The following is a 12,920-nucleotide window of genomic DNA, read 5'->3' as shown; positions in this document are numbered from 1 at the left end:
GGGCGCCGGGGCGGAGCCGCGGGAGCCCGCTCGGTCCTGGGCGGGGGGCGGTGGGCGGCGAGGGCGGCCGGGGCGATGGCGGGGTCCCGGTTGTCACTCTGGGAGTCAGCTGGCCTGGGTTCTGGTACCTGAGCTGTCGCTGGCCTGTGTGACCCTGACTCCCTTTTCCCCGTTGGGCTTCGGCTTACTCACTTGCCAAAATGGGTCGAGGAGTTGCTGATCGATGGATGGGTTCATTCATTCCAGGCGCTTTACTAGGTTCTGTTTGCTAGAGATGCATTGACGGCACCTGCGCCTGAGGGGTTCACAGCTTCGTGAGAAAAATCCCCATCTGACAGGTGGGGAGGGTTGAATACACTTAGAATTTGGGAGTTCTTTAAAAAGCAAAACAAAACACCACCAACCCAGCTGTCAGAGGAGAGGTGTAAATTTCAACCTTTGGCAGAGGAGAGATGTAAATTTCAACATATAACATTTAGACTTTAACAGAGATTGAGGAGTAAGAGTTCTGTTGGGTGCTTAGAAGGAATACGCATGGTTAGCTAATACATTGCACATTGCCATGACAACTTAAATGCTTACACAGAAATTTACAAAGTGCATTCATCTTTCTTTGAGAGGTGATCTTTTTAGGCAAAGGAGCAGGTGGTGTATTCTGATTTTACTAACAAGGAGAGAGGGGTAGAGGTTAAATGACTTACCCAGGCTCTCGCTGTCAGGACGTATTAAAGCTACTCTAGAATCTAGGCCTCAGGACCCTTGCACCAGTGCTTTTTCCACTACACTAGATTGCCTGCGAGTTTGCACATGTTTATAAGTACGAATCACTATTTTGTAACAAAAAGGGAGTTCCATTAGATCTTTAAACAGACTTTCTACCCATGCCTTGAGTGATTTTTTTAAATTATTTTTTTTAAATGTTCAATTTTGAGAGACAGCTCGTGAGTGAGGGGCAGAGGGAGAGAGGGAGACCCAGAATCTGACGCAGGCTCCAGGCTCTGAGCTTTCAGCACAGACTCTGACTCAGGGCTCGAACCCATGAACCCCAAGATCATGACCTGAGCTGAAGTCAATGCTTAACCAACTGAGCCACCAAGGCGCCCCAGCCTTGGGTGATTTTTTTTTTTTTTTATCTGCAGTCAAACTTGATCTCCTTCACACTGAGGAGTCCCAAATCTGTATCTTCTACCCAACTTCTCTTAACTCAAAACTGCTAAATCCAGACATCCACTGATCATTTGGATATCCACCTGGATGTCCTACAGGCAACCCAAACTCCCTGTCTCCTCAACCGCACACAACATTTCTGCACAAACCTACACTTCAGATCTCAGGATGGAAATCCTTATTCGGTCGGTCGCCCAAGTACAAACCTGGTTTGGTTTCTGCTCTCCCTTCCTTCAGGTGGGCAAGTGAGATTTCTAGTTAAGAGCTGGGTGGTGGTCAGTGGATAGAAAATTAGGTTTGATGAAGAGTGGACAATGGTGGAGGAATATGCTAGGTTGAGTACCAGGAAATTGACGTTAATGGGAAACTTAGCAAGGCATGTTCGTTAGGATTCTTCTTGGCATCTTTTTTTTACTTTGCAGGTGATGCTCCTTTCTTCTGGGGTTAGAGAGGGGCTGTCTCCTGTATGAGGATTTTATGTCCTGTTTCAGGGAGGAAGAGTCAGGTGGGAAGGCCAAGGTCACCTTCTTGCTTTTGACAGTTTCTCAGACTCCTTCAGCTTAAAATATTCAACATGCTTAGTTGCCGTATTTTGAGGTAGTGTGCCCTGAACCCTATCACATTCAGCAGTTAGCTAGCTATCGAAGGACTACTCTGTGCCAGATCTTTTTAATTTGTTTTTGTTTTTTAAAATTTATTTTTGAGAGACAGAGACAGCACAAGCAGGGGAGGGTCAGAGAGAGAGGGAGACACAGAATCCGAAGACAGGCTCCAGGCTCTGAGCTGTCAGCAGAGAGCCCGACGCGGGGCTCAAACTCACGAGCTGTGAGATCGTGACCTGAGCTGAAGCCGGATGATTAACCGACGGAGCCACCCACGCACCCAATACTAGGCACTGGGGATACAGCCAAGTCATTGCTCTTGTGGAGTTTCCATTCCAGTGGGCTAGGCTAATAAACAAATCCGCAAATAAGGATCATCAAATGATAAGTGCTGGGAAGAAAGCAAACAGAATAAGGATGTAGATTGTCACTTGGTTTTTTAGTAAAGTTGTGTTAATTTCCCTTGCTCACAGTAGTGCGTGAAAGTGTCTTCTCATTTTATCTTGTCATCTGTGACTATGCTCATTCAAAAAACCTGTTAATTTCAGAGGCGAACAGTGATAGTTCTTCGCAGTTTGCATGTCTTTGATTACTCAGGAAGCTGGACATTTTCACACGGCCATTTGTATTAGCGCTTCGTGGAATTTTCTGTGTGTGTTCTCTGCTTATTTTCCTATGAGTGGCTAGTGTTTTCCTCTATTTTGAATAAGCCCTTTATATTCCTTATCTATTGTTGAGTCATTTATGTATAATAGGCAAGCATTTATTTTTTTACAAAAATTTAATGGTTATTTTTGATAGTGTGGGAGAGGGGCGGACAGAGAGGGAGACAGAATCTGAAAGGCACTCTGTGCTGACAGCACTGAGCCAGATGCGAGGCTTGAACTCACGAACTGAGCGATCCTTACCTGAGCCCAAATTGGTCCTTCAACCAACGGAGCCACCTAGGCATCCCTTTTCTTAGTTTTTATTTTCTTTTAATTTTTGCAAATGTTCATCTAGACACCCACTCTTAAACAGTGGTATAGTGGCTGTAGGAAGAAAGAAAAAGCAGGAAGCCTGAAATTTCCTTCTTCTCTGCCCCCCCTCCTCCGGCCATTGCTTCTAATACAGTGAGGCCTAAGTGAGCAGAGAGGGGAAGATGTGAGTTCAGGTAGAAAGAAGAAGAGGCAGGTGGGCAAGGAGAAGATTCGGCAAGGCGAGAACGGAGCAGGTGGGAGCAGGCCAGGGGAGTGGTAACAAGGACCAGGAGTGCGGGAGGGAAAACGGGAAGATGGGCCGCTGGAAGGCATCGTGGGTCCTCCACACAATTACCTTGGGTACTGATCTTTTTCTTTTCCTGCCTCTATTCGCCTAGCAAATCCCTAGGAGAAGATGACCGTGTTCTTTAAAACACTTAGAAATCATTGGAAGAAAACCACCGCTGGGATCTGTCTGCTGACATGGGGAAGCCATTGGCTGTATGGAAAACACTGGTAAATATCAGACAGCCCCACCCCGCCTTCGACCTCCGACAATAAAAAGGGCTTACGGTCAAAATCTCGCTCAGCTGCGCTCCTCTCTGTAACACACTGTGGTGTAAAAGAAAAATAAATGTTAAAAACCACAAAGACCAAGGCTTCTTGTAACCAGTTCTCGAAAAATGTAACTATTGCAGTGCCATTAACCCTGGATGGCCGTGGATATAGATTGTAGGAGTGAGATCAGAAGCTGCAGCAGTTGAGGCCCAGCCCCAGGAGACAGGAGTCACCTCCCAAGTTCTTCGTAGACCGGGATTGAACTCCGTAGGTCTCCTGGGGGTTTTATTCCTTCGGTGTCTTGATCTGTTATCACTGCTGTTGCGGGACCTTGACTGAATCTGCTTCCTCCAACCCTGTGGCTTGCCACCTTTATACAGTCAGCTGGGTTAATTGAAACGAGACAAAGCCTTCCAAACCTTTTGATTGAATAAGGAATTCAACAGTCATGGGTTTCGTTAGCCTCTAGGCGTGAAGGGAGGAGAAAGTGCCAGAGCTCCCTTCTGGTTTAGCGTGGTGATACGATTTAAGTAACATTTTTATATGAAAGTTATACAAATAATTAGGGGAGCCTATCAAATTATAGTATTCTGGGGATTAAGGGTTTCACCCGAAGTACTTACCAGCACTCTGAAAACCAGGTGGCTTAAATGACTGCTTTGCTAAGCAGAAAATGGTTTTTGTAGAGGAAGTGTACACATCGGAAACGAGGTGCATGCTGGTATTTTTGGAAACCATCCCCATTCACCCCTGTCACAGATCATCTGTGGAGGCAACAAGGTGTCTAGCTTTTCACAGCTGTAGATTAAATGGGATGTTATTCTCAAGGCTCAGCACTTGAATTCTATTAGCTAGCATGTATAAAGAACAGATCTGAGAAGCTTAAACTTGCTAGTATATATAAAAAAGTGGAAGAAAAGTTTTCACGAATGGGGAATATGAAACCTGTAATGTGTGCCTTTTCTCCCTTTTCTAACCACCTCAAGTCCTTACACCTCCTGTGCGGGTGGGAACTAGGATTCCCTTTTCGGGAGCACCCGGTCCGGGCCCCAGGGAAGGCCGTCAGGGAGCACCTCCCATCCCACAGCCTAAGGGTCACTGCTGTTTGTGCTAGAGGCGAAGATTTGAGGAAATAACCACGTTCAAGGTGTCTCGTAGCTACCCTCATACTGTCTTGCCACTGTCCTCTTGAGACTTTAAAGAGGCCCGCTCATTCCAAATTAGATCAGAAACCGCTTGAATGTGGAGTAGGAGCCTGGAGGCCTCATTTTCATCTGCCTCCAGGCTTGTCATTCTAGGGTGCATTCAATATGCAGACCCCTACTGTCCTGTTGCTCTTCTTTTCTCGGACTTTTCTCCTGCATTCTTTTATACCATGTGGTCTTCTTGCTTTTATTTTATTTATTTATTTTTTTTTTAAATTTTTTAATGTTTTATTTATTTTTGATAGAGAGAGACAGAGCATGAGAGGGGGAGGGGCAGAGAGAGAAGGAGGCACGGAACACGAAGCAGGCTCCAGGCTCTGAGCTAGCTGTCAGCACAGAGTCTGACGCGGGGCTCGAACCCACAAACGTGAGATCTGACCTGAGCCGAAGCCGGAGGCTTAACCGACTGAGCCACCCAGGCGCCCCGGTCTTCTTGCTTTTAAATTGTAGTAGAAAACACCTAATATAAGATTTGTCACCTTAGCCATTTGTAAGTGTACAGGCAGTAAGTATGTTCCCATTGTTGTGCCAGTGCGCTCCAGAGTTTTTTCATCTTACAAAACGGAAACTCTGTACCCATCAAACACAACCCTCCATTTCCTCTCCCCGCCCAGCCCCTGGCAACCCCCAGTCTACTTTCTGTTTCTGTCAGTTTGACTACTTTAGGGACCTTGTATGAGTGCTGTCCATATAGTACTTGTGTTTTGTGGCTTATTTCACTTAGCGTAACGTTGTTAAGGTTCATTAATGTTATAGCAGATGGCAGGATTTCCTTTTTAAGAGGCTGAATAATTTTCCATCATACGCGTGTTTCTACCACATTTTCTCCATCCAGTCATTGTTGGTGAACATTTGGGTTGCTTCTGTCTCTGGGCTGTTGTGAATAATGCTACCACAGTGAACTTGAATTAGCAGATATGTCTTCCGGATCCTGTTTTCCATTCTTTTCTGGGTGTCTACCCAGAAGGGGGATTGTTGGATCAGAGGGTAGTTCCAGTTTTAAGTTTCTGAGGAAGCACTGTACTGTTATCCAGAGTGGTCGTACCATTTTACAAGCACCAGGCTTCCCATTTCTCCATATTCTCACCAACTCTTACTTTGTTTTGTTTTGTTTTGTTTTTGATAGTGGCCACCCTAACGTGTATGATACGGTCATCTCATGGTTTTGATTTGCATTTTCCTAATTAGTGATGTTGAGCATCTTTTCACATACTGTTTGGCCATTTGTTTATCTTTGGAGAAATGTCTGTTCAAATCCATCGCCCATTTTTAAAAGTCAGGTTCCTTGGTTTTTGTTGTGGAGTTGTAGGAATTCTTTAACCCCTTATGAAACACATGATTTGCAAATGTTTTCTCTCATTCCATAAGTTGTCTTTTCACTCTTTTGATGGTATCCTTTGATGCCTGGAAGTTTTTAAGTTTGGTGTAATCCCATTTGTCTATTTTGTTTTTGTTGCCTGTTTTTGGTGCTATATATAAGAAATCACTGCCAAACCCAGTGTTAGGAAGCTTTCCCCCTTGTGTTTTCCTCTGGGAGTTTTATAACTTTAGGTCCTATAGTTAGGTCTTTAATCCATTTTGAGTCCTTTCCCTGTAGTGTGGTCCTGGCATCCTGTCTAACATCCATTGATCCCTATATGCAAGCTTTAAAGAATTTTTTTTTTTATTTCTAGGTGCTCTGTTCTATTCCACTGATCTGTATATTCGTGCCAATATCAGTGGCTTTAGTAGCTTTGTAATAGGTTTTGAAATTAGGAAGTGTGAGGCCTCTGACTCGGTTCTTTTTCAAGATTCATTTGGCTATTCAGGGTCCCTTGTGTTACATACGAATTTAGGATTTTTCCCCTTCTTTCTACAAAAAAATGCCACGGAAATTTTGATAGGGATTGCATTGCATAACTTATTTGGGTAGTATGGACATTTTTATGATATTAAGTCTTCTAGTGCATGAACACAGATGTCTTTCCACTTATTTGTATTTTTAATTTCTTTCAGCGTTATTTTGTAGTTTTTAGTGGACAAGTCTTTCACCTGGTTGGGTTAAGTTTATTCCTATTGGTTTTTTTTTTTTTTTTTTTGATGCTATTGTAAATGGGATTATTTTCTTCATTTCCTTTTTGGATTGTTCATTGTTACTGTATAAAAACACAATGGATTTTTTATGTGCTGATTTTGTATTCTGCAGCATTGCTAAATTTGTATTTTCTAACCATTTTTTTGTTGTCATTCAGTGGAATCTTCAAGGTTTTTTATGTAAAAGATGATGTCATCTGCAAATAGTTTTCCTTCCTTTCCAATTTGGATGCCTTTTATTTTTCTTGCCTAATTACTCTGGCTAGGACTTCGCATACCACATTGAATAGAAGTGGCAAGATGCTTGCCTTGTTACTGATCTCTGAGAAAAAGCTTTCAGTTTCTCACTGTTGAGTATGGTGTTGGCTATGGGCTTTATGCATGGGTTCTTTGGTTATGTTCAGATTATTTCTTTTTATTGTCCTTTTCCTTTAATATAAATATTCTCAACCTCTAAAAAATTTTTAAAAATGTTTATTTTTGAGAGAGAGAGAGAACGCGAGTGTTCATGAGTGTGAACGGGGGAGGGGCAGAGAGGGCGCCCCAGAATCTGAAGCAGGCTCCAGGCTCCGAGCTGTCAGCCCAGAGCCTGACGTGCGGCTCTAGCTCTGAATGGCAAGGTCCTGACCTGGACCAAAGTCAGACACTTAACTGACTGAGCCACCCAGGCGCTCCTATATATCCTCAACTTTTTCACGTAGCGGTCTTCACCTTCTTCCTCTATATTAATCTACTTTTTTCCCTGAGAAAATCTTCTCTGCAGCTCTCTAGAGTAGGAGCTGCCTTGCCCCTCAAATGTGTTGTAAGGTGGGGTTGGCATTCTCTTAGCTCCTCGATACCTATTACAAACCTTTAGTCTTCTGTCTTCTTGTACAAATCTCTTTTCCTTTGCAGCTCAGGATATCTGGCTATATCCAAAAACTGTAGACCTTCCAGCTTTCTGGCATCTTCCCTGTTGGTTGTAGGCTTCAGTGCCTGGTTTACTTGTGTCCTTTTCCCTCCAAGTCTTATTACCTTCCTGAACACTCCGAGTATGCATGTGAATGACCCATGTACCTCCTGGCCTTCCTCTCTCTGACTTCATCTACTGCCAGGACTTGCACTGATGCTCCACCTTCTTCTGGTCCACCCACCCTCCATGGCTTATCATTGCTTGTCCCTGCTCTGCTTCTGAAATCTGGAACTTCAGTATTGCTGTCTCTCAGTCTTCTATTATTCCAAGTTTCCTAACCTTACTCCTGTTATTTAATACCAAGACTTCTCATCCCTGAGAGCCTCCAGTTTCTTCCAAATCTATCACTCTTTGCTGCTTTCTTCACCTTTTTCCTAGTTTCTTGATCCACCTATCACACACTTCTCAGCTGCACTTTTCACATGTCTTCCCTGGCCTTTCCTTTTTTTCTTTGGGAGAGAGAGGGGGAGAGGGAGGGGGAGAATCTCAAGCAGGCTCCATGCTCGGTGCAGAGCCTGACATGGGGTTCCATCCCACTACTCTGGGGTCATGAGCTAACATCTGACAGCCCCAGCTGCCCCTGTCTGGGAGGAAGTGCCACCCAGGACGGTGCTCACAGTTGGCCTTGTCCCCAGCCTGCTCCTGATGGCCTCAGGGGCACTTGTGTCTGGGGAATGCCCTCTTCCTTCTCCCTGTTTCTCACTCATGGCTTGGTTGGCACTCAACCCATGGCCTTGGTCTTGCTGCCATGAACTCACCTGGGAGCCCCTGTGAACATTCAGCCAGAGGCAGGCAGCCGGCCCTCTTTCATTCACAGCATGGAGCTGGACACAAGGGTTCGTTCCCATGACCTTGGCATCATGACCTGAGCTGAAATCCACAGTCAGATGCCCAACCGACTGAGCCACGCAGGCACCCCCCTGGCCTTTTCTATCCCTCATTCCTCCTCCTTTTCACAGTTAAGCTGCTTGAGTAGGTTTTGTCGTCTTCCCTCCCTCCTACTCATTCTATATCCTAGGCAATCTTTGTTAGAATTATCCTCACCAGTTTTACTTCTCATTCCTTTTGACAGCTCAGCTTTAGACACAGTTACTGTCCTTGAAATAATTTTTTCATTGCCTTCTGTTTTTCCTCCTCTATGTCTGGCTGTTCCTTCTCCTCATTTATTCCTCCGCTCCGCTCATACATTAGGGAAGCGGTTCCCTAGGGCTCTGCCACTGGCCCTCTTCCCACATGATGCCCTCTCTCTACGGGGTCTCATCTACCCAGTGCCTGCGGTTTCTGGCTGTTTGCAGACCGATCCCAGGTTTCCTGAAAGACTTCTTCACGCCTCCAGACCTATATATATATATTAAAAAAAATTTTTTTTTACATTTATTTATTATTGAGAGACAGAGCACGAATGGGGTAGGGGCAGAGAGAAAAGGAGACACAGTATCTGAAGCAGGCTCCAGGCTCTGGGCCGTCAGCACAGAGCCTGATGCTAGGCCCAAAGACGAACCACGAGATCATGACCCGAGCTGAAGTCGGTTGCTCAACCGACTGAGCCACCCAGGCGCCCTCCAGACCTATATGTGCATTCCCCTGCTCGCTTAACGTGTCCCCGTGCGTGCTTCACAGATGGCTCCAGCTCAGCCAGCTGAGGAGCAAAAGCATGCTTGCCACGCCTGCCCGTCTCCGCGATTGGTCCCCCTCGCCACCTATCTACCCTCCCAAGCTCGGAATGCGAGCGCCACCCACCTGTCCCTTCGTGGTCCGTTCCCACACACAGGCTGTACCCTCGAAGCCGCTTGCCTTTTCTAAATCTCTGACCGTGTTTGGTTTCTTCTGTCAGCTCTGCTGTCGCCACCGCAACACCATCATCTCTTGCCTGGATTCTTCTTCCTCTTTTTTTCTTTTTTTTTTTTTTTTTTTTTTGGTAAATGTTTAGTTAGTTTTTGAGAGAGAAAGAGAGAGTGCGAGAGCACATGAGCAGAGAGAGGCAGAGAGAGAGGGAGACACAATCCGAAGCTGGCTCCAGGCTCTGAGCTGTCAGCACAAAGCCCGACGCGGGGCTCAGACTCCTACGCCAGGAGATCTGATTGAAGCGGAAGTCAGACGCTCAACTGACTGGCTCAACCCAGGTGCCCCTCTTGCCAGCATTTTAATTAATGCTTCCTAGCTGTTCTTGCATCTGGTCGTGCCCGGTTCTTCTCTAACTGGCACTCCACTGCGAGAGGGTAGTTTGAAGTGATGGTTGCGGTTGCTTTTGGATTCAGCTCGCCGTGACTTGGCCCCTTGCATGCACGTCTCCAGCCCTGCCACATCTGCACCTTAGTCTGTAGACCTCTTATCACCACTTTGGAAGAAGTTCACTTCCCTCGTGGTTCTGTTTCAGGGCTCCTGGGAGCACGGTCCCCCCTCTTCTTCCTCAGCCAGCTACCTTTCCTCCAAGTCTCAAACATTCTTTCTTCCCTGCCCGCCGTGCACATATTATATTCTTCCTTTTCATCTCCTTGGGTGGGGTCTCTATCCTGCTGTCCAAGGCCAGCTCCTCCAATGCTGACCTAAATCCTGTTCTTTCTCATTGTCCTGTCCCTCACTTCATCTTTAATCTCCCTCTTCCTGCTTTTTCCTCCTACTTGTCAAACCCCGGTGGCTTAAACATGTCGTTTCTCAACTGTGTTTTTCCATTTATTTACTACTTTCTCCTTTCATTTACGCCATTCTTTTTTCAACTTATTTATTTATTTTGAGAGAGAGCATGTGCATGTGAGCATGCTGGAGAGGGGCAGAACGAGAGGGAGAGAGAATCCCAAGCAGGCTCCACACTGTCCGCACTGAGCTTGACACAGGGCTCGATCATGTGAACTAGAGACCATGACCTGAGCAAGATTCACTTTAGAGTAAGCTTTGTAAAATTTGATTTTTTTCATCTTTTGATTGAACTTGCTCTTGACAAGGTCATTAATAGCCCCATAGTTGTTGAGTTCAATGGATACTTTTCAGTCCATATCAGCCACATTTGTTTCTGACTCTTTTTTTAGTTACCTGTAGGGTGTCTTGATCTGCTTGTCCCTTAAATGCTGGACTCTCCTGGGTTCCTCTTCTCATTCCGTGCACTACTTAGGTGGCCATAGCCACATTACTGCTTGCAAGCATGATATCGCTTTTAGGGTCATAATATTTTTTCTAGTCCTTTATCTTGATTCTCTTGACATTGTCTGCAAGGAAGAGGTCCTGGAGTTCTGTCCTCCCGCCAGCCGTCAGAACCTCCTTTCCAAAAGAGAACTCCGATCTTCAGCACACAGCCTATAAATGGCTCTCTGGTGCTCGGAGCGCCACTTCTTCAGTCTGGCCCAGAAGGCCCTTGGTGACTCTGCCCGTGTCTTCCTCTCAGGTCTTTTCCTGGTCCCTTCTCGTCCCACCTCCATGGCCCCTCAGCTCGACCTGTGTTCCAGCAGTCCCTAAAACAAGGCCCTATTTTTTGTTACCCTCCTTTTCTTTCCTCTCCCGGCAAACAGGTGGCCTCTGCCTCACCTGACCAGTCACTCAAAAGTGTCACAGAGGTGGCATTATCAGATTAAGAGGAAAGAAAAACAACAGCTACTCACTTATTCATTATTCACAGCAATGTGTTGAATAATTACTCCTAACCCCCTTGCTGGGCTAGTCATTTCCATGGTATGGTCTCATCGAATCCTCAGAATTGCACTGTGAGAGAGGTAATAAGCTTTCCACATCTGAGATTAGGAAATTGAGGCTCAGGTAAATTAGTATCTTGTGGGATTTGGATGCAGGTAAATCGCACCTGAAATCCTGTGTCCTTTCTTTGCCGATGACAATTTTGGAGAGCAATGCTAACTTCTGTGTCTAAATTCCACTGTATTTATTAATGACACCACCTTGTAACTGCCTTTCATGTAACTTTATCAGAACTCCTCTCTAATGTTCCTGTTGTAGTTTTACCTGCTCCGATGAAATAAAGCCCTTAGAACCCCTTGACTAGCATTTCCTGTGTGTCAGTGGTGAAAACTGAACACACTGTCGGGACCAAGACCCTCATTCCCAAACCTCCAGAGTGTCGGTGTGGCCGTCTCTGTTACCTTTGTCCAACTCCCTTTTGCTCACTGCTCTTTCCCTTTTTAGCTTCCTTACATTTTTGTAATAAGTAGATGAGTATATTTTCCTAAATTCTCTGGAAATGTTCAAACATATGGCAAAACTGAAAGCATTTTACAATAAACACCTGCCTACCTGTTACTCGGAGTCTAGATTTTACTGTATTTGCCTTATCACATATCTCTCCCTTTGTCCATCCCTGTCTGTCTCACTTTATGATGAATTTCAGAATAATTTGTAGAGGTCTGTGTACTTTGACCTAAATACCTGAAGACTCTTATCAGTAATTAGATTATAAGCAAATTAATATTTGCTTATAGTGTTTTTTTTTGTTATAGAATTTATGTACAATAGCATGTAGAGATCTTTTTAAAAATTTTTGTTTTAATGTTTACTTATTGAGAGGGCCAGAGCACGAGCAGGGGAGGGGCAGAGAGAGAGAGGGAGACAGAGTCTGAAGCAGGCTCCAGGCTCCGAGCTGTTATCACAAAGCCCGATGCAGGGATCGAACTCCTGAACCATGAGATCATGACCTGAGCCCAAGTCAACACTTAAAACTGAGTGAGGTGCCCTGGAATCTAGAACTTAAGTGTATGTGCCCTGAGTTCTGTCAGGTGCATATACTTGTGTCCCTGAGATTCCTAGCACAACACCATCACTCTGGGTGTTTTCCTCTTGTCCCTTTGTGGTCAATCTTGTCCCCTGCCCCAGAGGTAACTGTCCTGATGGGGTTTTTTCCCCACATCATAGATTGAGTCTGCATCTGCCCCCCCCCGCAACCTGGTTCTGAACTTTATATACATGGAATAAGATACATTCTGTTTTTGAAAGGCTGCCGCTTCTCAGGACACTGGCTTTGAGCTCCATCGGTGCTATTGCATTTATCTATAGTTCATTCCTTTATATTGCTCAGTAGTAAGAAGGTAAGCATATTATAATGGTTACTATTTTATACTTAGAGAATTGTAAATTCCTTGATTTTGATTTCTGAGACTGGTGAACATGATATTTTACATTACTTACTTGAAAAACACAAATTGTGGGGCGCCGGGGTGGCTCAGTCAGTTGGTTATCTGATCCTTGATTTTGGCTCAGGTCATGAGCTCGAAGTCTGTGGGATTTAGACCCGTGTCAGATTCTGGGCTGACACAGCAGAACCTGCTTGAGATTCTCTCTCTCCCTCTCTCTGCCCCTCCCCCACTCATGCATGCATTCTCTCTCTCAAAAATAAACATTAACAAAAATGGACAAACTGTTTTATTATATGTATCTATTTGACTTTTTTCTTTCCTTTGAAAGGAAA

The 12,920-nt window shown here is 45.0% G+C and overlaps 1 protein-coding gene across 3 annotated transcripts in view; it reads left to right on the top strand.

Annotated features, from left to right (window-relative positions):
• AGK (acylglycerol kinase) overlaps nt 1-12,920 on the top strand; it is a 76,495-nt gene that overhangs the window by 226 nt on the left and 63,349 nt on the right. Inside the window, exons 1-2 of one of the 3 annotated variants that reach the window (XM_029922505.1) lie at nt 99-338; nt 3,127-3,244. In XM_029922505.1, the coding sequence (XP_029778365.1) occupies nt 3,144-3,244 (101 nt within the window). In that variant the 5' untranslated portion in view covers nt 99-338; nt 3,127-3,143. Of the gene's footprint in view, nt 1-98; nt 339-2,729; nt 2,983-3,125; nt 3,245-12,920 lie in introns of those variants that run through there. The other 2 variants (XM_029922499.1, XM_029922494.1) reach the window with 2 other exon arrangements.

This window comes from Suricata suricatta, chromosome 2, assembly GCF_006229205.1.
Source record: "Suricata suricatta isolate VVHF042 chromosome 2, meerkat_22Aug2017_6uvM2_HiC, whole genome shotgun sequence".
Classification (NCBI taxonomy): domain Eukaryota; kingdom Metazoa; phylum Chordata; class Mammalia; order Carnivora; family Herpestidae; genus Suricata; species Suricata suricatta.
Note: the sequence above shows the minus strand (reverse complement) of the source record. Positions and strands in the feature narration are given on the sequence as shown.